At 43.6% G+C, this 27,729-nt stretch overlaps 3 protein-coding genes across 7 annotated transcripts in view; 2 read left to right on the forward strand and 1 right to left on the reverse strand.

The window, feature by feature from the left end:
• The window catches only part of TBC1D22B (TBC1 domain family member 22B), a 66,418-nt gene extending 41,320 nt beyond the window's left edge, over positions 1 to 25,098 (reverse strand). Inside the window, exons 1-5 of one of the 4 annotated variants that reach the window (XM_014830950.3) lie at positions 24,772 to 25,076; positions 12,417 to 12,473; positions 4,092 to 4,399; positions 1,585 to 1,764; positions 992 to 1,062 (exon numbers count right to left, since the gene is read on the reverse strand). In XM_014830950.3, coding sequence (XP_014686436.1) covers positions 992 to 1,062; positions 1,585 to 1,764; positions 4,092 to 4,399; positions 12,417 to 12,473; positions 24,772 to 24,827 — 672 coding nt within the window. In that variant the 5' untranslated portion in view covers positions 24,828 to 25,076. Of the gene's footprint in view, positions 1 to 991; positions 1,063 to 1,584; positions 1,765 to 4,091; positions 4,400 to 12,416; positions 12,474 to 24,771 lie in introns of all 4 variants that reach the window. The other 3 variants (XM_014830949.3, XM_070514996.1, XM_014830951.3) reach the window with 3 other exon arrangements.
• Positions 25,057 to 27,729, forward strand: part of TMEM217B (transmembrane protein 217B) — a 39,247-nt gene continuing 36,574 nt past the window's right edge. The window contains exon 1 of one of the 2 annotated variants that reach the window (XM_014830955.3): positions 25,057 to 25,180. The gene's annotated coding sequence lies outside the window, so the exon portion shown is untranslated. Of the gene's footprint in view, positions 25,181 to 26,442; positions 26,564 to 27,729 lie in introns of those variants that run through there. The other variant, XM_044776599.2, reaches the window with a different exon arrangement.
• Positions 25,116 to 27,729, forward strand: part of TMEM217 (transmembrane protein 217) — a 28,307-nt gene continuing 25,693 nt past the window's right edge. The window contains exon 1 of the mRNA XM_014830954.3: positions 25,116 to 25,180. The gene's annotated coding sequence lies outside the window, so the exon portion shown is untranslated. The remainder of the gene's footprint in view (positions 25,181 to 27,729) is intronic.

The following is a 27,729-nucleotide window of genomic DNA, read 5'->3' on the forward strand; positions in this document are numbered from 1 at the left end:
TGGCCACCTCCACAGCACATTTCAGGGGTGTGCCGTGTAGGTTTGTACCAGTTACACACTCTTTTCCAGGGCAACATTCAGAACTACCGGCTTAGGAAGCTGAATGGAATCTGTGACATAGCAGCTGTGATGCCCAGACACAGAACTTCTTGCACAGCCCCCCCTCGCCCCCAGCCAAAGCTCCAGGCCAACTTTCACTCTTATCCCTGGTCTAGATCCTGCTCTTAATTCTTACATCTGTTCTTCTTCCGTTCTCAGCAAATCTACTCCTAATATCATTCAGATTTATTAGAAATGGCAGAGGGAATGGTTACGTGGCTGCAAGACTGGGGATGGGAAGAGTTAGGAGAGAGACCCTTCCTCGTGCAGACAGCTATATAACACATTCCACGGCGAGGGCCTGGAGAGCTGGGACCGTGGTTTATTCATTTTTTTACACCCTCACAGCACTCGGCACTGTGCCTGGCAAACAGCAAGCCCTCAATAAATCCCCACTAGACGAAATGAGTGAATTTACAGACTCAGGAAGTCCAAGAGTCCTATTGCAGTGGCTGGCACGGTGCTCTGTACTTAGTGAGAGTGGGTCTCCTGCAGGCTTCCGAGGAGGCCCATTTATCTACTCTTCACGGCTGCAAAGTGGGTTTCACCCACTTCGGTATTCCTCCTGACAAAGGGGTAAAGCACAGGGAATGTGGGAGCTTGCCCAATCATGTGCTGGGATCACCCGGCCTCACTGTATTCTGCCTCCGCGCTGTTGAGAAAGTCAGATTATGGCTACAGGGACAAATCTGTGCTCTTCTAGGTGTGTGGGAATAAACTCTCGAGAATGTGTTTCTTCATGCACAGAGACGGAACTACAGTCCCACAGTTCCGTCATATTCAGTAGGACTAGAGAAGTCTGCGGAGTGAGACTAATGTGCCCAGACTAACCTCAACAGGTGGGAAGGGCTGTGGGAGGCTCACGCTTCTCGACGCAGGGGGTAGAACTCACCGACAGGAGTCTCCAGGTTACGGGTCGAACCTCCCTGGGAACCCCTGGCCAGCTACACTTCCTCAGTTCATCTGCAAACAGATGACAGCTTCGTTGGATTTAGCTCTTCCCACAAATGCCCTGAAACAAACCTCAGCCAGCGCTGCCTGACGCCTCCCACAGTTCAAGGAAGAGATCACCACCACCAGCTACTGACGAGCACAGGGAAAAAGCCCCAGACAGCAGCCCTGAGCAGCCAAGTGCCAAGGACACGGCTCTGCAGCGGTGATCCAGTCAACTCAGAGACTAGAGTTAGAGGGAAGAGAAAGACCAGTGGGTGTGGTTTCAGTAAGAATCGCCTTGAGGTAGGGGAGACCAAAGCCAGAAGAGTAGCACTATGGTCTACAGGCCCCAGAATCCAGTCCCACCTAATTTGGGCCCTAATTTCTAGTAACATACTTCTGACTTAATACCTGCATGTCACTGCAATGGGCACCAGATCAGGAGATGCTGGAAAAGTAAAAGAGGGAAGAATAAAGAGCAGTAGCTTCCAGGTGTCTGAGAATTCCCCTCACCAAGAGTCCCCACCTTGCCCAGGGCTCTCGGGGACTCACCTAAGTCAGTGTTGTGGCTGGAGAGAAGCTGACGGAACTTTTCCAGGCGGGTTTTCTCCCGGACAGTCATGGGGGGAGCCCCAGAAGCGTTCTGGTCTGAGATCCGGGCAACGAGGGGGATGATGGGTCGGAGAGGGAGTGACTGCTGTTTGTGGAGCGGGTTCCTCAGGCATGAATCACCTGAGATAATTTGAAAGAGAAAGAGAACAAGCTGCACGAAGAGCACGGATTCTGAGAAACCCTAAACCTGACTGTTGAGCACCGGTCTCCTCCAGCAGAGCTGCAGCTGTGTGGTTTGTGCGCTGCCTGCAGGTGCCCTGCTGAGGGGCAGCCAGGGGATGGAAACCCAGCCGTGCTCCCCTCGTCTGCCCAGAGGAAGGGCTGCATTTTTATCATATACACCGAGGCCCCTTATGTGCTAACAGACTCCAGATGCTGTAGCAACTTTGAGAACTTTTTTGGCAACTCCAGGGGAAAAGCAAATGTTGTCGTTCTACCTCAATCTAGAATTGGTGCCTAGCAGTGAGTTTGGCGGCAAGGTAGTCTAAGGCGGTGTTTGCCTTCCCTTTTCACGTCACGGAGCACATAAGAAATGATGACACTGTAGGGCACACTGCAATAAAAGGTGGCTGCTCTCCTGAGGCCCCACGCCCACCCAGCTGGCCCACGGGCTGAGAGCATCACATCCCGGCACACCTCCAACCTGTCCTTGGCCCACCAGAAGGGTGAGCAGCTCTGGCCTAAGCAATCCCTCTCTGGATGGCTGCAGCTGCCCTGTGCTCCCGCATTTCCTTTCAAAATGAACCACCTTTCAATTCTGCTAGGATACGACAGAAATAACAGGAACACAGACTCAAGCTGAACTCCTGTCTGGTTCTAGACACTTCTAAACTAAATGGTAGGTGGGAGAAATGAGCAATATAGGACTAACACTTATTGAGTGCTTACTAAGTATAAGGCACCATGCTGGTCACATTTACATGTGATCTCTCATTTGATACTTACAACATACGGCAGCAATTTATGACTATTTTATAGAAGAGGAAACTGCAGCTCAGAGGGGTTAAGTAATTTGCAAGGGAGAGTGGAGATGCCACCTCAGACCTGTCTGACTCCACAACCCTTATTTATTTTACTACCCTAAACAAAACTCAGTTTTAAATTCCGACTGTCTTTCATGACAGTTTCATATTCTTTACGTGTCCGGGCCTTAAAAAGGAGTCGTCACAACAAGAATTAAACTGTGAATACTAACCAACCAACACAGCTAGAAGGTTTACAGAGACAACTGCCCCAGGGCACTTGGCTTAAATGCCTAGTGTGACACGGGGCCTAGAAAACACAGGCCACACACCACAGAGCTGAGACTGAGGAGCAGCCCAGAGATCATTGACTGACAGATCGACGCTCACAGGAGGGAACCTCTAAAGGGAATGAATGCTCTGGGGGTCCTGGCTGCACAAGGGCAGCTCATTAGGGATTGGGTTGGGGCCTTCCTCACACGGGAACCCCCTGGAGACCCTCAATCATGGTGTGTAGATACTTTCCATAGCCTGGAGCTGCGGCCATCCAGTCAATCAACACTGCATGTCCGTCTGCACATGGCATTAAAGGTTCAGTCTGGGGCCTGAATCAACAATGGAAAGTGGCTGTGGAATGATTTTAAAGGGCTTACACACAATTTCATGACCACAGGTTTAGTCTGAAACTGTAGAAGAAGTTCTGCTGGAACGTGAGCCAGGACGGGCTCCAGGGCTCTGACGTTCTTCAACTTCCTTTCACTCTTTACCAGTCAGCTGTTTTAACTTTCACTAGAATGATGGCACTTCCCTCTCCAGCTCAGAACAACTGACTTCCGTAAAACCCTTTAGGGCCACATTAAATATAGCAATGGGTACTTGAAAGAGTACGAGAGTCCCCAAACATCTGATAAAGCCATCACCTCAGCCAGTTATTGCAGCCACTTTCCTGGAAAGAAACAGAAGGGGCATCTCCTCCCGCCCCACCCAACCTGATGGGCAGGGAGCTGTGACCCAGGGCCTTGAGGCACATGTCGCTCCTTCCCTCAGGAACAGGAAGAAGACAACCTCATGCTAGTGGCTGTTCCCCAGGCTAAAGAGGCCAAGCACCGATGCCAAACATTTGTGAAATTCAGCCACTAACAACTTCAAATACATTAGTCAATACGCTTTAAGGTGACCAGACCTAAAGCAATGTGAAACAATCAAACCACAAAAGTTTGGGACTCCACCATAGGGAAAGGAAGAAGAGAATGGCAGGCAACACTTGGGTGTCAGGAAGTAAAGTCTCAGGTCCCAGGGCCAGGCAGCCATCAAGGTGGGAGGACCAAGTACAGCTAGGCTCACTGATGTCATACTTCAGGCTTTAGCTTGCTTATTTATTATCCAGTGGAAGATCTGAGTGATACCCTCAAGAAAGATTGTTTTTATTTAAAATGTAATCCACTGAAAAGGATGAGGCTATGGAGGGGAGGAGGATAGACTTACTGGAATTTCTGGACAGCTGGGCATCACTGCTGGACTTTGTGACCTTGTAGCTGGCAGGAACATCGGATGTCGTCGACTGGGACCGTTCTGGTTTCACCCTCAGCTTGCTGTGGTTTTCCAGGACTTGGGCTGCAGTTGCTAAAGCAACTTTTGAGTTCAGAGTTTGGAAAGAAGGGGAGGAAAAGTCCTCTTCTTCATCATCGCCAATGTCCCAAGCATCACTGGTATTCCGGGCAAATTCATGAAAACTGGAGGCCTTCTTATTCTTCAGAGAAACTGCATTGACTTTTGACCGTTCTTTAATGAAGCTTTAAGAAAGGAGACACCATTACCAAGGAATGGTCTGACACATCTAACCACCTTCACTTGCTTAATACAATATTAACAGTATTACAAACTATCTCATACACAATCATTACTTTCTTCAAAGCAAAAACCACCCGTATCCATTCCTCATCTACATGCAGCCAGACTAGCCCTTTGTGCAGAGAGTGATGTAGCAAAGACAGCAACGTTCACCAAACATTCCACGTGCTCCTCTATACTTTCCAGCCCCCTTGCACTTAGGAGAGGCCATAAGACTAGTTCTGGCCAACGGGCTGAGGAGAGAAGTGAGGTAATCACTTTCAAGCCAAAGTATAAAAGGACAGGTCTGAGTTCTCTATAAGCTTTCTTCTATTGTGGTAACTGGTGAGGCTCCCGACGGTGGCGCCTCCCTCAGCCTGGATAACAGAGTGACTATGTGGAGCTGAGTCTGCCCTCCACTCCCACCGGACTCCACTTTGGACACATAACCTGAGCAAGAAATAAACCTTTGTTGTGTCAATCCACTGAGATCTCAGAGTTAATCTGTTATGGCAACATAACCTAACCTATTCCTTAGAGCAGGACACAAACTACTGGTAGAACAAGAGATAATTTTAGGTGGTCCATATGTAGCATCAGACACCAAGTTTCAAAAAGAACAGGTTGTTCCTTTTTCATTCTGTTGAAGTCCCTCTGCTAGCCTAGAGGAGACAGTTGGTGCTACTCTGACTTAAACGCTATTTTTTAACAAAATGAGGACAGCTTCAGGATTGACATATTTGCAAGCAATAGGATCTGGCTTAGAATTTAATTAATAAGATTGTTTTGTTTTTCACTGTGTTTATTTTTAAGGTTTTCTATTTTTGGCAAATGATACTGGTTTTCCATTTACAGAAGTGATAAGCTATATTTTAAAAAATAAATCTATTTGAGTAAATAAAATGAATTTATTTTTTAAGATGCATTTACTAAATAATAGTACAGAATATGGCAAAAACTCATGAGGATGGTACATGACTAAAGTTTGGGAAACACTAGATTAACTCACTGAGGAAAGAGGGCCTAGTCCTCAGAGTCGTCTAGACCATTCCTACTTTCCTAAACCTTTTCTCTTTACATCTCCTCCTTACGGCCCGGGGGCCCTTATTCTGGATCCAGGGGACTGCGTGGTTGGGACATTTCTAACTCAGTCCTAACTAGCAGACCTCATACCGCCAACAGGGAAGCAGAGGACAGAGCCTTGTGTAAGTTTACACCTAGGGGCTGGAATGTAACGGGGTAAACACGTCGTTACAACGCCTCATGTTTCCTCCAGCAAGGCAGGGCAGCTCTAGAGGGAAACCGAGGCTCTGCCAGAAGAGCTGCAGGTCCCCCGTTTCCAAGAGATGTTTCTTCCCTCTGGGTAGAGGCGGGTGTTCTGCTGACCTGCCCCCCCCACCTCGATGAGCCCCACACCTACTGTGAAAGGCAACTACCATTAACACTGAGAAATGCAGTCTGGTGACTCAGAAAGCTCACTGGAATGTCTCCACTATTAACACCAAAAAGGAGTAAGATGTCACTGAAGCATTATTTTCAAACGCTAGTCACACAGAGAGTAAAGGAAAATACATCACACAAAATATGAGAGAGAACATGAGATTATAAGATGTAACAGTTCAAATATGATGAAAACAAGATACCATTTTCCACCCACAAAGTTAGCAAAGATTTCGCCTATTCTCTTCAGTGCTGACGGGGTACTGAGACCTGCTCTCTAACACTGCAGGTGGGGGTGTATGTCGTACAACGCCCTGGCAACACACACACCAGGAGCCTTACAAATCTCTGCCCGTGAGAAAATAATCAGAGAGTCACACAAAGATGATCTAAAACAGTTATAATGGTGTTATCTATTTTGGTTAAAAACTGCAAACAACATAAACATCTAGAAATTGGAAATGTTGAAATAAATGATGGTTCAGCCACCAGATGGAATGTTATACTGCCATTGAAAATCACATCTTGAAGGCTATTTAATATCACTAGAAGATGATCTCAATAAAGAGAAAATCGGAAGCAAAATTATATATTTTTATGCTCTCTGTACTTTTTTTAAAAAGTATATGCGTACAAAAGACCAGGAAGGAAATACATCAAAATGTTAACCATGCTTATCTCTGGGCTGTGGAATTACAGGTGATATTTAATTTCATTTTTATACTTCTATGAATTATTCATGTTTTCTACAATGAGCATATTATTTTTATTAATCGGGGAAAAAGTTGTTTTGTTGGCTATTATCAATCCCCAAAGTAAGAGTACTTATAAACCTACAGAATGGACAATCAGAAATGAACAAGAGCCCAAATCAAAGAAAATAAAACTGAGGAAATGCAGTGCAAATATCCACATGTCAAAAATCCACCCATGAGGGGCTGGCCCCGTGGCCGAGTGGTTAAGTTTGCGTGCTCCGCTGCAGGTGGCCCAGTGTTTCGTTGGTTCGAATCCTGGGCGCGGACATGGCACTGCTCATCAAACCACGCTGAGGCAGCATCCCACATGCCCCAACTAGAAGGACCCACAACAAAGAATATACAACTATGTACCGGGGGGGCTTTGGGGAGAAAAAGGAAAAAAATAAAAATCTTAAAAAAAAAAAATCCACCCATGAGCCAGAATGCAAATTACTCCTCTGCAGACCTGGTGAGGCCGTAGGTTCTGGACTCATCACTATGACTGCCTCTCCCCTGGAAAAGGGGATCCAGCATGTGCCACCTGCAGGACACCCTCGGAGGTCCACTGTCATGAACAAATAGGCAGACGTGTAAGAAAGAGCCGCCATCACTAAAATACTGCAGGTGTCTGTGGTTATTCCTGCTGCTCTCCTCCTTGGAGGCTACCGCTACCTCAGGACTGCACGTGATGAATCCAACAGGGGTATCAAGTACTCTGGATGCCAAGGTTAACTACTGGTTTCTTCTGGTTGATGTTTCCTAAATACCCTCTTGCTATTTTGAGAATTCTTTAAATAAACCATCATACCAAGAAGGTGAATTTTAACTCAGGTCAAAGAATTGACTGGATGCTGACAATCTAACATTGGGTGAAGCATATGCATATGGATTAAAACACTACCCCAAGAGATGGGCCATACTGAGCGGCAGGTTCTAACAGACACTGAGCCTCCCATACAAACGAAGGAGGTAAAGCGGCTGAGTGGTGGGTACGTGAGTGTTTGTCAAGTTCCTCTTTACACCTTTTCATGCATTTAAAGAATTCTACTATATTTGTTGAAGCAGATGAAGATTCAATATAAGTGAACTAGATTAAGAATTGGAATTTACTCATATGAAGACTTTTGCAAACGGAAATGGGAAGGACATTCCAACACAATGAAAAGGAAAGAAGGAACGAAAGGCTGTCATTCTCTGTGACAGAAAGACATGGGATTCAAAGCAGACCATTTTGAGGCTGCTAGAAATTATTTTAGGATGTCTTATTTTATAAAACTCAAAAACTCAACCAACCAATTAAAAAAAGTCCACTCTGTCCTGAAGAAAGAGGTCTTCACAGAGGAAGGGGTTGGTATCACGTGGAGGGGTGGGAGTCTGAGAACACAAGAAGGTTGGTGAGAACCCCGTTCGAGAATGAAAGAGCGGAGGGAGAGTGGAAAGGCACTGCATTACCACTGACAGAAGAAAAACCTACAGACCGGCGACGACGATGGGCAGATTTCAGGCTCTGAAGCTTTTCCACGTTGATTAATTTTGTTCTCTCCAGAGGAGATAATATAAATTCATATATACATAATAGTTCACATTTATTGGCTATTCACTAGGTGCCAGGCTCTGTGTTAACATTTATATATATCCATTTTCTCACTGATGCTCATTCCTAAGCCTATGAGGTGCCATTATTATTATTCCCACTTACGGATGAGGAAACCGAGGCTTCCTGAGGTCATGAGCAGGCAGTGAGCCTGGGCTCTGATCCAGGCCTCCCTGGGTGCAAAGCTTGCATGCACTCTTTAACCACTGTACCTAGAAAAACTGGTTAAAAAGAAGGCCCAGTAGGATCTGCAGCCTGGGAAGAGGAGTTGCCAAGCACACTGAGCACAGAACACCACAGCTATAGTTTCTCCAGTGTGCATGCTGATAGCTCTGACTCTCTCCCTCGTAGGAATAACTTCCCGTCTACCAGGAACGGGCTAAGTACATCAGCGGCCAGAATGGGGAGATGCCATGTCCAGAGATGTGGTCCTTGGAGGAGAAATGTCTCTATTCCCTTTTGACCCCAACGGTCACAGTAAAAAAATCAATCTAAGTAATTCTAGCTGGGGGCGCCTTTGGTTTAGAGGCTGCCTTATTTTAACAAGGTCCCAACTAATTTATACTTAACCCAAGGTACAAGAATGCTACACTGTGGCTTGAAGTTTAACCAAGATTCTTTAAACAGAACTATATCAAAGTTAGAACCAAACTGGCCTCTGACAGACACCTTCACTCTACCTCCTTACAACTGTATGCCAAATTAGAGTTTAGAAAGCACTTTCACAGATATCTCATTTAATCCTCACAACTCTGTGAGGTGAGTCTTATTATTTCTATTTTATGGGTGAGGAAACTAAGGCTCAGAGAGGTTAAGTCATTTGCCCAAGATCACAGAGCTACTAAGTGGTAAAGAAAAAGGGATTCAAGAAGTGCAGGTGACACTAAACACTCACAAAAACCTAATAAATGGCACATTTGAGAGAAACTTAGTTGTCTGGTGAATGTATTTTTGTTAAATGGTAACACAAAGACCTAAGGATATATATTTTTTTTTATTTTTTTCTTTTTGAGGAAGATTAGCCCTGAGCTAACTGCTGCCAATCCTCCTCTTTTTCCTGAGGAAGACTGGCCCTGAGCTAACATCGTGCCCATCTTCCTCTACTTTATATGTGGGACGCCTACCACAGCACAGCATGCCAAGTGGTGCCATCTCCTCACCCGGGATCCAAACCGGCGAACCCCAGAGCGCCGAAGCGGAACATGCGCACTTAACCACTGCGCCACCAGGCCGGCCCCCCAGGATATTTTGAAAAAGAGTGGCTACAGGTTAGGAAACAAAAGATGACTCATACTGTAATTTGATTAATACTACACTGTTTTACTGATACGGCTGTTCACTTAGTAGAAATATGACACAAATTTATTTAGAAAAATAATATTGGACACTGGTAAGGAAAGTGAAGCAAGTGGGAATTAAGTGACATTCAAATAAATCCAGTCTTCTCAATAACTAATGTGACTTCAGGTGAACCAGCTTTATAACTCAGAACCAAGAGCTATCACACTTTAGTATCGATTCAGAAAACAATAAATTTAGAAGCTTGTCATACCATCAAGTGGGGCCACTCTGCAGTAAGATTAGTTTTATCTGGGCTATAAAAATTATTGCAGGCAATATTATCACTAATGGCAATAATTTGGCAAATGTAAGTCAATATACACAGATGGGGAACGACTTACTGTGCTCGTGCAGTTTAGATGATTGAAGACCCAACGTAAGGCTTCTGCTGTGACGAGGATTAACCACACAGTAATTAATGGTGGTTTGAAGTGGAACGATAATCATGCAGCGGAGAAAGTAATAAAAATGTCCCAACAAAGGTACTAAAATAAGGGCGATAAATGTTTTATAGCAACAATCTGGAACTGTAAAGTGGTCCACTGCAGACCTAGATGTTGTCCCATGTTAGAAAGAATTAATAATACGAAACCACCATGTGTATGGAAAGGGCAGCAATTTATTCAGTGACAATTATATTCCTCCCAAATTGCCGAGCTAAGTGATTTCTCCTATTGAAAGTATGATTGCAGCTCTGCCGCATGATCAGTGAAAACAGTCATGGTTTCATACCACTAATAGGTGGGAAAATAAGACTATATAAAGTTTGTCTTGGCAGTTTAGGATATGGTGTTATTTCTCAAGACCTGTCCTAAATACAGAATCAGGGAACACTGACAGACAGGTCCAGACAAGGCATGGTGACTCTGACCCAGACATAAAATGGGATAGGCCATCCCACTGCCTTATGTCCAGGTGGCCGGACATGTTAGCCACGTGTTTATCAAAGGCTGCTATAAAATAAGTTGGAATGGATCCATTACCAATCAACAAATCCTGGCTGTGAATGGAACTGGCTACAAGGAACAGAATGCTCAACTGTTGTAAAGACTGTGCAGCCACAGCGCTGGGCTTGTGTCTCTGCAATTCTCCTGGCCTTTCCCTCAGGTTACAGTCAACTGCTAAGCTTTCAGCACCCCATTTTCACACTACCACATTCAAAAGCAGGAAACGTGAGTGAAGGCAAAAGGAGGCTTTCTTCACAAAAAGATCTCTCTCTGATCAAAGGAGAAAATCTAAGAACCCTCCGTCAGGAGAAATTAATTTACCTCTCACTGGCCAGAACCAATGAGACGAGCCCACCGTGCAGACCAGTCACCGGGATTACCAAGGAATTATTATAAAAGGCTGAACTCATCCAGGTACCTGCTCTAAGTACATTGTCACCTGCTCGACAGCTGAAATTACGGTACTTGAGCAAGGAAGCCGCAGCGGCTGCTGCTGGCTGGTGGGGCTGGGGGCAGGGAAGGCTGCTGGGTGAGGGGTCCACAGTGCCTGCTACACTGGCCAACAGACCAGAGAGCCTACTGTTGGGAAAACCGGGAAATAGTAGAAATTCATTCTACTTAATGGAAATACCACACAAATATCACAGAAAATATGCTCCCCTTAAGAAGAGCTAATACAAGGTACAAGCTAAGAGACATTAAAGAAAAGCTCGTTGTGTAAGTAAAGGCAATGATTTCACTCCTTCATTCCATAAATGTTTACTCAGTGCCTACTAAGTGCCACATGCTGTTCTAGGTACCAAGGCTATAGTGGTGAACAAAACAAAGTCCTGCCCTCAAAGACCTTACATTCTAGTAGTTTCTGATATAAAAATCATGCATCTTACAGAAAGAAAAGCAGTCCTGCTTCCACAGTAATTCAGAAGACTTTACCTTCCCCATACCGGCCAAAATGGAAAAAGAGCACACTGCAGAGTTACAGAAAGTTCACCACACATTCAGTTATTAAAAGAAAAATTACCACATTGATAATGCATATTTGACACAGCATTTTTCCAGGTATTCAAAATACTTTAATGTACGTTATCTTTACTTCCCCATTGACCGTGAAGGAAGAAAGGCTATTACTACAGGCCCCAGGAGGATGAGAACCTAGGGCTCCCATCCCTCTAGAATCATTCAGCTTTCACTACAACTCCAGCTTTCCTAGAAATAGGTCTCTGTAATAAGCACGTCCAAAGATAGAGGCTAAAGTTCTTAGAAAATCTGAGAAGACAACTCATCTCCTCATCTAAATTCATTGTGGCTGGATGATGACCCATGAGAGAAAGGTGTGAGAAAGCGGTAACTGGGGGTACAGATCCACACCCACACAGCTTGGGTTTAACTAGGGTCTCTGCTGTGTTTGAAAACAATTTATTAGAATTTTACTAGAGAAACAGCCTCCAGAAAGCTTCTAACTCTACTGCATGGCTGGGTTTCCTTGAGCGTGTCAAAGAGAAGGAGGACTTGCAGAATGCCAGCCCTACAGTTAACAATTCTATTCGCCCTAGTCCTCACAGTGCAACTGAGAAAAAGGTGGCAGACCTATATATACTCAGACGCAAGAAGCCCCAGAAACCAGATCTCCTGCTAGAAGATCATCAATCATCCAATTTCAGGACAATATTTAATCAATAAATACTTTTTCACCAGAACAGAGAATCCAACACCAAACCCTACATAGACCAGTTTCCACCTCTGATGTGAGTTACTCTCCCACTTAGTAATGGACTGTTTAGAGGTAAGAGGATTGCTCATCTGATCCAAAACAGAGCAGAGGAGAAAAAGTCAAAGTAGAAACGATCATTCCAACAAAGTAGGGGAGGGGTCAAGGGTTTTGGAAGAAGTACACGCGAGAAAGGAAAATATCCTGACTTACTTCTTGGTGAGCCGAGGGTCCAGAGGAGGGTGCTGTGCTCCATACACAGGCTGGATGCTGCAGGCAAGAAGGAAGGAAGAAGCAAGACGTCAGGAAACCAAATATGTGGGGTGAGTACCACCTGCATCACAAAATTGGAAGGGACTTTGAGAAACAGGTCACCTCCAAGAACACTACATTCAAGCCAAAGGAGAGCAACCTGCTCTTTAAAACTAAAGTCTTTGAGAATGTTCATCTTCCCTGGTGAGGTTTCAGTGCCTTACATACCTGATCGTCGGGAAGTTCTATCTGTAAAGAAGGCAGCATGGAAAGGTAACGGATTTTAGAGTTGGAGAGAGCAGAGTTCAAATGCTAGTTCTGGGAGCAATTACTTCCGTCAACTCGCACTAAACTACTTCACAACTTTGAACCTGTTTTCTCATCTGTAAAATGGGAATACCATCTACCCTAAAGGATCACTTGGGCTAAAAGACAGTGATGCAACACTACCTATCAGGGAAGAGTAACCCAAGGAACTCTCACACACTGCTGGTGGGGGTACAGAGTGGTACGACTACTTCAAAAGACAGTTTGGCCACATCTAGAAGAACAAAATGTACATACTCTAAGACCCAGTGTTTTCACTCTCACATATGTATCTTAAGACAAACATACACATATACGTATCAGAAGACATACAGCAAACTATTCATAGCATTATGGTTGCTTTTAGCCTCAAACTAGAAATAATCCAAGTGTCCATCAACAGAGAAATATACGGTCATATGTTCATATAATAGAGCACTATACAGCAAGGTAAATATGTGAAGTAAGGCTGCAAGTAATAATGAGAATGAATCTTACAAATGTCATGTTGAGTACAAAACACGCAAAGGATAAAAGAGCAAATACTCTATGATTTATTTATACACACCTCAAAAACCGGCAAAAATTATTTCTATTCTTTAGGGATGCATCCACAGTAGCAACATTATGAAGAAAGCAAGGAGGGGCCAGCCCGGGGTGTAGTGGTTAAGTTTACATGCTCTGTTCCAGCAGCCTGGGGTTTGCAGGTTCAGATCCAAGGCACAGACTAGCACCACTCATCAAGCCACACTGTGGCAGTGTCTCACATAAAATAGAGCAAGATTGGCACAGACATTAGCTCAGTGATGATCTTTCTAAAGCAAAAAGAGGAAGACTGGCAACAGATGTTAGCTCAGGGCCAATCTTCCTCACAAAAAAAAAAGGCAAGCAAGGAGTGATTAACATAAAAGAATGTGGTTACCTCTGGGGGGAAGGAAGGAGGTGTGATAGAGAACACACACAAGGGGGCTTCTAGGGTGTTCACTTTGTGATTATTCATCAAGTTATCATACTACACAATTGTTTCATGTACTTTTCTGTAATGATTCACAATAAAAAAAGAGTAGCCTGACAGTAATTATATATGAAGTCAAACTGTTGTTCAAGTGCAAAGGTGAAAGAAAAACACGTTTTAACATGTAAGAACTCAGGGCATATGGTTTCCTTGACTCCTTCCTGAAGAAACTACTAAGGGAAAAACTTCAATTAACAAAGAGATACACAACTATAAGGATCCACAACCAAAAATATACAACTATGTACTGGGGGGCTTTAGGGAGAAAAAGGAAAAATAAAATCTTTTAAAAAAACAAAACAGAATAAAACAAACCCCCAAAAAACATAGAGATAAATGGAGAAACTATGGCAAAGGACTGATGGAGAGCATTTAATTGATTTAACCTTAAGACCAAGTCTTAAATTTGAGGCTTTATGGTTGCAGAAGAAAATGTAAAAATAATGTAACTGGTAAATGTTAAAATGGGACAGAGGAGGGCCAGCCCCAGTGGCCTAGTGGTTAAGTTCTGCATGCTTCGCTTCAGCAGCCCAGGTTCAGTTCCTGGGCACAGACCTACACCACTCATCTGTCAGTGGCCATGCTACAGCGGTGGCTCACATACAAAAAGAGGAAGATTGGCAGGGGATGTTAGCTCAGGGAGAATCTTCCTCAACAAAAAAAAAAAAGAAAAGAAAAGAAAAGAAAAAAAGGACAGAGAAAAAAGTAGACAAATAAGTACACTGATTTCCTCATCTCTTACTAAAAAGGCTCAAAAGATACTTAAAGCTAATAGCTCAAGTAAGGGGCATAAGGATGTTTTAAGATATAAAATAAAACTAAGAAAAACAATATAATCAACTAAAAGCAGGTAGGGATGGGGCAGGAAATATATACTAATTTCATCATTGCTCATAGAAGGGAGTCAACAGATACTGTCTCAAGAAATATGGTATAAAGTTACACGCAATCACTAGAATAAAAAGATATACATACAGAATATACACATGCAGACCCACTTCCCAAAGCAAGTACAGTCCTTATAGTGGAAGACATTCTGAAAAGAAAATATTAAAAATAGAACAAAGACCAAATATATCAATCTTGCCAATAAATATAAATGGGCTAGACTTACCTATTAAAAGAAAAAGGATTATTATCAACAGGGGACTGGTTAAACAAATTACAGTGTATCTGCTAAAAAGAATGAGGCAGGGGCCGGCCCCATGGCTGAGCGGTTAAGTTCGCGCACTCTGCTTCGGCGGCCCAGGGTTTCGCGGGTTCAAATCCTGGGAGCGGACATGGCACTGCTCATCAGGCCATGCTGAGGTGGCATCCCACATGCCACAACTAGAAGGACCCACAACTAAAAATACACAACTATGTACCAGGGGGCTTTGGGGAGAAAAAGGAAAAACAAAATCTTTAAAAAAAAAGAATGAGGCAGTTCTATATCCACTGACATGAAACAAACTCTAAAACATTCATTGAAAACAGAAGCAAAATTGCATGCATAATATGCCTCCATTTTTAGAAAAATTTCTAAAATAAAACACATCCACATATTTATATGATCAGGCTTATGTATTTATAGGGTATCTCTGAACAAATACACAAGACACCAGCAGCAGTGGTTTGGAAGAACAACCAGACGACTGGAGGATCCCGTGGCGGACACTTAAGTTTTCACTGCAAACCTCTCTAGACCTTTCTGAATTATTATCATGTACCTGTATCACCTTTGTAAGAAACAAATTAAGCAATCTTAAGAGGGTTGGGAGGTTTAAATAGGACAATGTATAGAAAGCCTCTAGCCCAACTCCTAGCAGGCGGTGCGGTAGATGTGCACACGTTAGAATGCAGCCCAGCACACACTCAGTGCCCAAGAAATGCTGGTTTTCTTCCTCCCTCCCATTTTTGTAATTTATTCCTCACACAACATTTAGAAAATAGAACAAGTTTGCCAAGTACCTTGTGTGACATAACAGATGTGATCCGAAAGTTGCTTTTAAACAATGTAATCAGTTCAACCATTTTCACATTGATTTCTACTACGATTCCAGAGGGAATATTCTTGCACACTATCTTTAGTTATGGACATGGCCCCGACCCTTTTAGTTATAAAAATCTCTACTCTCTAAACTTCTCTGCAAGGTTTTTAAGTCATTTGTAAACAAACCATTACATATACTAATAAGAAATGCAAAAATACTACTTTAATGTGTTTGCAGAGTTTCCTAGGCAGAGGAAAAAGAAAGAGAAAACAAGAGGGATAAAAGAAAAAAGGGAAAGTTTGGCTTCAAGAGAGAAAGCTTACACAACACCAAAATTAAAGCATAAACAAACAAAAAAAACAAAAAGGCACTGATTTGTATTTTAACGTTTGCAAATACCCTAAGATGAGTACATTTGAACTCCAAGTTCACAAGCCTATTTGTAGTAACATATAAAGATCAGAGGATAAACTGCAGGAAGATCTCAATGGGCCAGTTAGGTTAGCTGACTGGGTAGAAAAATAAGAGGGAATAGCCTTAGATCCTCTCCTTAAAAGAGTATTTCTATCTACCAGTAATCCATGCAGAAACAAACAGTCCTAACTGTGCAGGCTTAAGGGACAAAGGCTGTCACTTACTCTCCAGGAAGGGAATCTTAAAATCATGGCAGACGTTTTTTTTAAAGATGTCAGCCCAACATTCTGGCACAGCCAGAAAGACCAAGATAAATGCTGGACTTCATCAGTAAAGGTGTCAGAGCCCACAATGAATTCGTTAACATGTTCGTGAACTAAGTCATGATGTATCTGTACCTGGAACATTTTGTATTATTAATCAGTGTACTGAATCTCAAAAAGGAGAGGCAAGAAGTTAGAAAAGCAAACGAAACCAAGATGATCACAAAGACTAAATGAAGATAGACTGAAAGAGCTTGGCAATTAGGGTGCTCGATTTCCTGGCACTTACAATTTACCTATCAGCCTGTCCCATCCCTTGTCCTCCCAAACCCAAACTCAACTCTAGAGCAGGCTGGTCTCCACTCCGCCCTCCAAACACACCTTCATTACCATATTGGGCTCTTCTCCCTACTTCCTTTCCAAAGTCATATCCATCCTGAAACATGCCCTCCAAATTCTACACCCACCATGAGACTTTCTCCAACTCTACCCCGGTGTCCACTAACCCATATCTTCTCTGATTCCCTAAAATACAAAAGTCAGGGTTTATACTGCTTTTACAAACTATTTTTTTAAATAAACTAGATTTAGATCACAATTTAAGGCACACCCAGGTAGGTGCTCAACACCTACTTAAGTAATAAGACGCCGTGAAGTTGAAACCCCGGCTCATCCCTCCCTCCCTTCCTATGAAGCCATCTTATTAAATCAGGCATTTTTCTTTTTACATTTTTATTTTCTATGTATGTATCCATAAACAACATATAGCATTGTTTTGCATATTTTTAAATGTTATCTAAATGGCTTCACACGGTATAAATGACTTATTTTCACTCTAAATCATAAACATTACTTTAAATATTAGTTAACTTCATGGCTGGCTGGCTGATCTCCCCAACATAAATTTTAAAAACATTTGCTCTAACACAAGGGTAAAAAGCATTTAATTCACGTTTTCGAACACAAAGAAAACTACAGAGAAAAATATAACAAACATCCATAAACCCATCACACTGATTTAACAAATGTTAACAACATCACATTTCCTTTAAGAAAATAAAGCGTTAGATGACTGAAGTCCCAGTTGCCATCCCCAGGCCACTTCCCTTTCTCCCCAAGAGAGAACTACCCTGAAGAGCGTAGGAAATCCTTCCCATCTGTTTTTATATGTTTACATATATTCATGAATCCATAAACAACATACATTCATGTTTTAAAACTTTACATAAAAGACTGCACACTGTACATATTCTACATCTTGCTTTTCTCACTCAACAACGTATTTTCACCCAGCTCCACTTTTAAGTTTTTCTGATTACAAAAGTGACATATGCAGAGCGGAAAAACCGGAAAGTCCATCAAACACAGCATCCTCACCAGGGGAGGCCACGGTGCCAAGTAGATTTTCACCTTCTAGAGAGCATTGGGGGTGTCACGTCTTTTTCTATAGTCCCCTCACCACCTGGCAGAGCATGACACACACCAGCAGGCACTGAACAATATTGAGAGAGTGAAGACTGGAACTCTGCAAACCCAGGCCTCTGCTTAAGCTGACTCTTGTCCAGCTAGATCTAAACACTGGAGGCAAACACATCGAATCTCAGAGAAATCTCTCTGCATATGCAGACAAAAGAATGCCACAGGATGTGCTGCGACTGAGACAGAACAAGGCAAAAATCCCAGTCAACCTCCACCATTCTCTTTAATAAAACCAACACCACGGAATGTGTTGGCGTAGCTGGTTTACATAGTTGGAACAGGGCAAAAGCCTTGGTAGATAAAATCAACAGGTGTTTGCTTAGCGCTGACACAGGAGCTAAAGCAAATATGGGAACAGAGCTATCCAATTGAAAGCCAAACGTGTTGGCAACTGATTCAGGTTCACACACACACTCGATGGCAGTCTTCCAGAACTGGGGATCTACGCTGTTCCGGTGATAATTTAGTATCTTCTAGTCACTTACTTTATCAGTAAAACATTTTCAAGCTAAGAATAGGTTGTAAAGTACCTGCTCAGACAGACTGGGACCATCACACTGAGTCTACTATTAGATTCATTCTCTTTATGAAAAATGACCAAATAAGAGAGGATTTAGTTAAAAATCTACGGGCTCCTAAGTAATTTAAGTGATGAGACATTTTCCTCAACTTCATTTAATGCTAAAAAAGAGTTCCTTGACTTTAACAATAAACACTTTTGCTTAAAAAGTGGGAGAAGCCCTTCCCAGAAGGATTGGAAACAAGAATGTGAGAAATGAGCCAGGCATTGGCTCACGTTGGTCTCCCTCATTCCAAGTCTCATCCACTTCTTTTCACTGCAAGCGTTCCTTGGACTCGATGAGGTGCTCGGACAGAGGGTGTCATAATCTTAGCAGAGACTGAGGGAAGGGGGAAGCAGTAGTAGAAACAGCATGGACCAGGAGTCAAAAAATCTGCAGTGTGATTTGGGACAAGTCACTTTCCCTCTCTGCCCTCCATTTCCTCACTTGCAGTGGTCTTAGAGTCGAATTCTAACATTCTACAATTTCATGACACTCAGATGTTCAGCAGGACCAGCAATTTGCTACTTTCAAAAGCACAAGATAGGGGCCGCCCCGTGGCCAAGTGGTTGAGTTCCCGTGCTCCACTTCAGTGGCCCAGGGTTCGTCAGTTTGGATCCTGGGCGCAGACTTACACACCGCTCATCAGGCCATGTTGTGGCAGTGTCCCACATAGAAGAACTAGAATGACTTACAACTAGGATGTACAAGTACCTACTGGGGCTTTGGGGAGGAAAAAGAAAATGCACAAGATAGAAAGGCCCACCTTCAGCAGCCCCTCACCATCAGCGCCCCCCTCCCACCATCTACTCCTACCTATCAAGCGTGCCGGATGTGAGTGAAAGAGCAAAAGAGAAATACCCATTGACAAAAGTTGGACTAGGTAAATTTAAGCTTAACACTCAACTTCTGAACTGGTAAGTCTTAGAGCTCACTTAATCCAAACCTCTCACTTCATAGATAAGGAAATTGAGCACAGAGAATTTAAGTACTTTGCTCTAAAACTTGGCTTTTTCTCTAAGTATATGACACCACAACCTTAAGTGACTACCTAAGCCAGAAACCTGGGAGTGGCACCTCCTTGTCCCTCACTCCTCAGATTCAATGATTCACCGAGTCCTGTGGATATTCTCAAACTTGACCTCTACTCACCAAGACCTAGTCCAAGCCATCATCGCCTCTCCCTCCATTGACTGCAAAAGCCTCCTAACTAAACTCATTTCGATCCCCAGCAGGGAAGCATGGATACTGGGAGTACAGAAGGGGAGGGGAAGCTGGAGTGTTTGGAAGTGTGCACGTATATGTGGGAAGGGTGTTTGTACCAATAACTGGTGGGTCTTGCTGGCATTCAGTGGGCAGGAGCTAGGGATATTAAACATCCTACAGTCCAGTACTACCCAGAATTAACTCACCCAAAACACCAACTGTGTTTCCCCATCCCCATTCATTGAAAATATTGGTCCAAGCCATTTTCCTCAAGGCAGGCAGAATTATACATATATTTCCTGAGGAAGATTAGCCCTGAGTTAACATCTGTGCCAATCTTCCTCCACTTGATACATGGGTTGGCGCCACAGCATGGCTGACAAGCAGTCTGGGTCGGCGCCTGGGATCCAAACTCATGAACCCGGGCTGCCTAAGTGGAGGACACCAAACTTAACCACCAAGCCACGGGGCCGGCCCCCAGAATGATATTTCTATAAATGCAAATCTGATCCTGTCACAGCCCCCGCCAACCTCCTAATGACATCCCACTGCTCTTGGGATAAAGATCAAAGTCCTTACCTTGGCCCATCTTTCCAATCATGAAGGGCCTGGAAGACTTAGAGAGTTTGGATTTTATTCTAACTACAAATGAGAGGTCTGTAGAGGGGCAAGAAGAGAAGCAGGAAGACCAGTCAGGAGGCTACAGCAGTAGCCCAGGCAAGAGAGGACTCAGGCTGATCATGACAGCAAGGGGAGAAGTGGTGAGAAGAGCTCAGGTTCGGGATACATTCTGACAAGACAACAGGACTTGCTGATGAATTGGATGTGGCTGGAAAGGAACAAGAAGAGCCAAAAAACACTGGGATTTTTTGGTCTAAGGAACGTGGTGAAAGGTGCGACCACTAAATGAGATGGAAAGGACAGCTTTGCAAGAGTGGGCAGAGGTGGAGATCAAGAGTTCTATTTGGACGTGTTAAGTGTGAGATGCTGATTAGACAGCCAAGTGGAGGTGCACAAATTGTTCAAGATCCATACAGCAAAAGCCCCTCGCAAACAGAACTCAGGTTTCTTTCAATCTGATTCAGGGCTCTTTCCTCAGTGGGTCTCAAGGCGCAGCCCCCAGATTAGCAGAAGCAGTATCACTTAGGAACTTCATAGAAGCTCAACTTCTCAGGTCCCACCTCAGACCTACTGAAACAGAAACTCTGGAAGTGGAGCCCGGCAATCTACACTTTCACGAGCCCTCCAAGTGACTCACTGAAGTTTGAGAACATTGCTCCAAGTCCTACTCCTCATCGATAACGAACACCGCATAGCCATAGTTGCCCTGCATCAGGCTTCTCTGTGCCTCCAAAAACCCTCTGCCTAACTAACAATAAAAGGTGCTGCCAACCCCCACCTCCTGCTCAGGACTCACTGGGGGCTCCAGACACACAACTGATCAAAGTTTTTCAATTCCACTTTCAGAAACTAGAGCAAAGGGGAGAAACAAATAAAAATAGGAGCTACTGTAATCACAATTATCATTTTCCTAACAGCTAATATTACTGAGTACCTCTTAGGCACTTTCTATGTGTTATCTCCTTTATTCCTCATAACAGCCTTATAGGGAAGATACTCTGTCCCCATTTTACAGTTGGGGAGACTGAGGGACAGAGAGGTTAAGTACCTTGCCCAAGGTCACGTAGCTAGAAAGTGGCAGAGCTGGGATTTGAACCCAGGCAGTCAAAACCTGCAATCTTTTTTTATTTTTTTTTGAGATATAATTGACATATAACATTGTGTATGTTTAAGGTGTACACTGTGTTGGTTTGATACATTTATTTACTGCAATGATTACCACCATAGCTTAGCTAACACCTCTATCTCACCACATAATTATTATTTCCTTTTTGTGGTGAGAACAATTAAGATCTAGTCTCTTAGCAACTTTGACATTTATAATACAGTGTTGTTGACTATAATCACCATGCTGCGCCTCAGATCTCCAGAACTTATCTACTAGTTGCAAGTTTCCAGAGCCCACATTCCCAACAACACGGCCTCCTATCTTCCCAGGCATCCACGCAAGGACCATTTGATGTATTAAGTACATGGGGCTCTGACGAATAACTGAGAGAACACAAAAAGATATTTAATTCCATCAAGTTACCATATGACCCAGCAATTCCACTCTTACACATACTCAAAATGGAAAACATATGTCCACAGAAAAACCTGCACATGAATTTCATAGAATTATTCCTAATAGCCAAAAAGTGAAAACAACTCAAATGCCCATCAACTGATGGATAAACAAAATGAGATATATCCACACAATGGAATATTATTTAGCCATAAAAAGGGATGAAATACTGATACATGTTACAACACGGATGAGCCTAAAAAACATTATGCTTAATAAAAGAAGCCAGTAACAAAAGGCCTTGTCACATTATTCCATTTATATGAAATGTCCAGAATAGGCAAATCCATAGAAACAGAAAGATTAGTGGTTGCCAGGGGCTGGAGGAGGGGGGAGGGGGGTGGGGAGTGACTACTAATGGACATGAGGTTTCCTTTTGGGGTGAAGAAAATGTTCTGAAATTAATGTTGATAGTTACACAAAACCATCTATACTCTAGATGAATATACTAAATAGTACTGAATTGCACACTGCAAAAGGTTGAATTTTCATGGTATGTGAATTACATCTCAATAAAGCTGTTATTTTTAAAAAGATGTTTAATTCATTTTGAACTTAGGTTACTGTACTATAGAAAATTCTTATTTGTTGTCATTAAGGTTGCTGGATCATGACCAAAGAAATTGAAAGTAACCTGCCATCACTTTCAATTTGCAAAGAAGAGTAAACTAGTTTCACTTCTAGGTTGCCATGGGACCTAGACACGGTCATCTATGTCATTTCTCCACTCAGGAGAAAGTTTCTCTTCACTACAAAGTACAAAAACAAAAGTTCTATTCTTGAGAAAATGCCCTAACATTTTCCTTGAACCAAAGCACTTTCTATCTAAAAGAACTTTAGTTTTCTCCCATAATCAGGGGCTCCTGGGGCTTCCCAGCTAAAAGCATGCAGCTGAACAATATTTCTCTTCCCCAAGAAAGGCACTAAAAACTATTAGGAATCGGGGTAACATTTTAATGCCTTAAGATAAACCGTGAACATAAAGACCTAGGACTCGGGTAAGGATCTGAGAAACATTCTTTTAAATGTTTACTTGCTCTAACAAGAACAGCAATACTAACAACTAGTATTTATTGAATTACTATAATGTGCCAAATAAACACTGTCCTACGTTCTTTACAAATAGGATGTTTAATTTAGTCCTCACTGTAACCCTGAGGAAAGTATTTGTATTCTCATTTCACGGATAAGGAAACTGAAGCCCAGAGAGACTGAGTAAATTATTTGTCCTTGATCACACAGGTAACAGAGCCAAAATAATACCCCAAGTCTTTCTGAACACAAGTGTTCTCTCCTCTATCCCTCTATATTCCTCTTCAAAATGAAAAAGGAAGGCAGAAACTTGAAGAAACCAAAAAGATCCTCTTCCTATCTCACAAAAGTAGTGCTTTGAAAATAAGTTGACCAATCCTATAGTGCAAAAGAAGAAATAGAGAAACCAAAAACTGTTAATAACAACCAGCAGTCAGTAAGCACAAAAGACCATGCCATGTCCCACATCTCAGATACTGCTTCCTGACTTAACAGTTTTCCAACTGATTCTGATCATAACCTTAGGATGTTGAAATTTAATGATCTCACCATGGAAAACCCCAGAGAACAGCAGTTAGCAGGACAGGAGAGCTCACCAGACCAGGAAGGAAAAGGAATCAGTTGGCAGGAAGTGATGCTATCTAAAAACACAGAAGTCTTCAGCATTAATATTAACACTGTAATTCCTCAGCACTTTAATCTGAAGCTATCTCTGCATTGCCTTGAATTATTTTAATACTGTATTACTAAAAGCTGATTCCCACTCTATTCTCCACATGTCTAATAGGATCTTGAATAAAATAAGACTGCTATGTGGCCACCACTGACCCTCATTTCTCTCTTGCTATTAAAAAAAAAAAAAAAGGTCACAAGTTCAAAGGATTATCCCAGAAGGATAAGACCTGAATCAATCAGGAAAGGCTGCACGTGGGGCACAACCAAACATGAATGTCATCACCAAGTAGACTGCAGCTGGCAGAAATCTTAAATTTGCTACTGAAACATACACTGATCTTTAGACTTCTCAGGACTCAGCTCAAAACAAATTGAAACTATAAACCAACAACAGTTTGATGGATGTACAGTTGCTAAGCATACATACACCAAAAAGGGGGGGGGAGGGGGAGGTGGAGAAGTAGCTTAGAAGGTCTGCTCTCCAACTAAATAACTTAAGAATGAAAGAACTTAGCGCATTTGCACAAGAATAACACTACAACGCAGTAGGAAAGAGGTCACTTGGGGTTGAATAAATCCTTAGATAATGCTAAAGAAATAACCGCGATCCTCCGGTCACCACGTATTAACTCCTAACGGGAAAAGAGCAACTCAAGATAAAGTAAGGTCGAACTTGAGAATTTTCCTCACTTTTCCTGTGCCCCCGCAGATGGTCCCAAGCTCCCACCAGAACCTTGTGGGAGTCCAGGAGAAAGATTCGTGCGTACTGAGCTGGGGGAGCAAGGGAGGGGGTCATCCTCATGCAAACAACCACCAGTGCGTGGTGGAGACCCCCTAAGACGGAGTTCTGTTTAAAGTGAAAAGCACCTCTGGGGGTGGCCCTCCTAACCCAGGACTGACACTGACTACTCATCCAACTCCACGGTCCCTTCCCCGGGACTCTGGCCACCTCCCGGGGGAGGGCAGCCTCTCCTGAGCCCTCCGCCCCCAGAGCCCAGTCTGCTTCCACAACCAGCCATCGCTAAAGCCTGCTGCCTGCTCCTCCGCCTGACAGCTGCTCTGTCGCCACCAGGCAGCCCCAGCTCCTCCAGCCAAGGTTCCCCAAACCAGCCTTCCGGGGTCGGTGGCGCCCCAGGCCCGCAGGATTTAGGGTTTAGGATCTGGAAGGGTTTGGTCCAATCCCCTCTTCCTCTGAGTCCTGGGCTCACCTCCCCGGCAGCTTGGCGCTCCTCTTCCAAAACTGCTTGCTGTTCTCGGCGGCCATTGCTCTGGCCCGGGGAAGGCCTTGTAGGCGGGCCACGGGGGTACGCGGCGAGAAGCCCCCAGGACCCCGCAATCGGAGGGCCAACCCAGGCCGCTTCCCCACAGCCGGTCACCCGCTCCCAGCTCCTGGAGGCGCCATCTTGGATGTGGGCACCCCCCAACCCATCGCCGCTGCCATTGGTGGGCTGCCCGGAGCGTGGTCGGACGGACCAATCGGGAGCCTGGATCCTACAGGCCGCTGAAGCCGAACGGTAACGTCAGGCGCTGGGCACACAGGTGGACCAGGGAGGCGGAGCTTGGACGAGCAGGGAGGCGGGGCTGGAAGTTCCTGCTCCCCAGGAGGGGAAGACGCAGGTAAAGAAAGGGACCTAGGGGAAGGAGGAGGGGGTGCTGTTTACTTTGGGGAGAATGAGGCTCCTGAGTCTAATATTTTTTGTAAAGAGAGAGCATGTGTATTTATATACATAAATCTTTGACCTAAAAGTAAGGGCCTGTGTGTTGGTTGCAACCCGTTTTTAGCATCTCCCAACTAAGTTACACTCTGGTTATTACCCTCCCCTTCTCTGTGACGTTTGGACCCGGATTTTTTTTTTTTTTTTTTTTTTTTTTAATCTATGAAGGAAGATCAGTACGGATCCGATAGTCCAGGGTTGCTAACTGTTCAACACGTGAGTAACGGTTAGTTCATAAGAGTCTCCCTCTCTGCTGTTAGTTGAAGACTAAATTCGAATGATCTAATCTCTATTTCAATCAATAACTGCCGCTTTCTGACTGTGAGAACCCAGATGCTGACAGTGTTTAGGAAACGTTCTTACTTTATCCATCCAGTTCAGACTACTAAGGAACATTTCTTGCGAGAAAGTAGAATTATCTCCATGGCATGAATCGCAGAGATTAAGGATGTACTCTCAAACATCTTAATTTCCCTTATTAATCTATTATAAATCTTTCACCCTTGAATTCATTTTCAGTCTAATGTTGACTCAGAATGAGGTTCAATATTAGTATTTTGAATCCTTTGTATGTCTTGTGGGTGTTTTTTGCTCTGAGTTACTGTGGTTGTATACCACGGTAATGGGGGGGAGCAAGGGGGAGGCTGAGGAAGGCAGGGAGCGCATCCAAGTCCAGAGTGCTTTTTGTCCCAACAAAGGACTGTTAAGATGGGCTAGTTGTCCGTAGCCCCCCAGCTCCCCCCCCCCCCAATCTGGCTCCCGTTTACTCTACCACATGTCCTTCCACATATTGGAGAATACATACCGACCCGGTCTAAAGAAAGACCTTCTTTTATATGCCTGTTTCTACAGACATTACCCCCATTTTCAAGCTTCCTTTGTCCCCTGAATCACAATCATGAAATTGTATGAAAAGGGCTATCTTTACTTTCTCTGAGTCTTTCATGCTTTTATAGATTTTCATCTTATCTTGTCTCAGAAGGTCACCTTTATGGGCATTTAGTCCATCAAACAAAAGGCCCTCTACCCTTTTAAATCATTTTAGCTGCCTTTCTTTGGCTCTCCTTTTTTTCAGGCTGTGGTGACCAGCACTGTGCACTGAACTCCAAGGGGGGGTTTCCTGAGGTTTTGTTGAAACTGGTGTTTTCTCTTTATTCTGGACAGCCAGAACTTTTGCTGGTATTTTGGACTTGACAAGAGCTGTGTCTTGAAAGAATAATCGACAGCGACTTCTGGATCCCTTTCCTTGGTGGCAACTGGCAGTTCAGAGTTCATTATCTTAAAGGTATCATCTGAATTGTCTCCCCCTAGGTGATCTTCCTTACACTTGTTCCTGTGGCAAGTCACCTGCCACTTTCCAGGCTACTCACACGGCTTTAGAAATGTTCCAGAAGATGCTCCCTATTGACTTGACATTTCACTATGTGGAAAGCAGAGTATAATTTGTGTATCTAGAAATGTCTCAAAGTATTATTTTTCCTTAATTGTTTGTGAAATGTTAAATAACACTGATTCCCAGGGGTTGCTGGTTTCATTGTTCAACCCAGAGAAGCCCTATTATTTCCATTCTTTGTTTAGTACATCTAAGCCAATTTCCCATCTAAGAGTTAAAAAAAATCACTCAAGTCATCTGGTGATGTTTTTAAATAGTCTTTGTTAGGGAAGTTGTGATTGTTGGGCCCTTTCTCACCACCATCACCATGACCACCTGAATCTAAACCAACTGCATCCTTATAGCAGCCTCCTGCTAGGCACTGCTGCTTCCACTCCTGCCCCCTTAGAATCTAGCCCCATACAGCAGCCAGAGAGAGCCTTTAAAAATGTCAGTTAGATTATGTCACTCCTCTCCTCAATACCTTGCAATGGCTCCATCACACTGGCATAAAATCCAAGATCCTTAAAGACCTTGCGTGAGGCTGGGCCACTGGTGTGGTGGTTAAGTTGGCAGTTTCTGCTTCAGTGGCCCCGGGTTCGTCAGTTCGGATCCCGGGTGCGGACATGGCACTGCTTGGCAAGCCATGCTGTGGTAGGCATCCCACAGAGAAAGTAGAGGAAGATGGGCACGGATGTTAGCTCAGGGTCAGTCTTCCTCAGCAAGAAGAGGATTGGCAGCAGATGTTAGCTCAGGGCTAATCTTCCTCAAAAAAAAAAAAAAAAGACCCTGCATAATTCGGTTCCACTCTCTTTCTTGCTTAATCTGCTCCAGCCACACTCACTGGCCTTTTTGTTGTTCCTTGAACACTCCAAGCATGTTCCTACCTCGAGACCGTTGTATTAGCCATTTTCTCTGCTTGGAATTCTCTTCCCCAAAATATCTGATGGCTTGCTGCCTCATTTCATCCAGGTATATTCCCAAGTGTGTTCACCTCGGGGAGCCCTCCCCTCACCACCCATCTTAAATAGCGGGCTCCACGACTCTGTTTTTCTTTAAAGCACTATCAGTAATTACCA

The sequence above is a fragment of the Equus asinus genome, chromosome 8 (genome assembly GCF_041296235.1).
Source record: "Equus asinus isolate D_3611 breed Donkey chromosome 8, EquAss-T2T_v2, whole genome shotgun sequence".
NCBI lineage: Eukaryota > Metazoa > Chordata > Mammalia > Perissodactyla > Equidae > Equus > Equus asinus.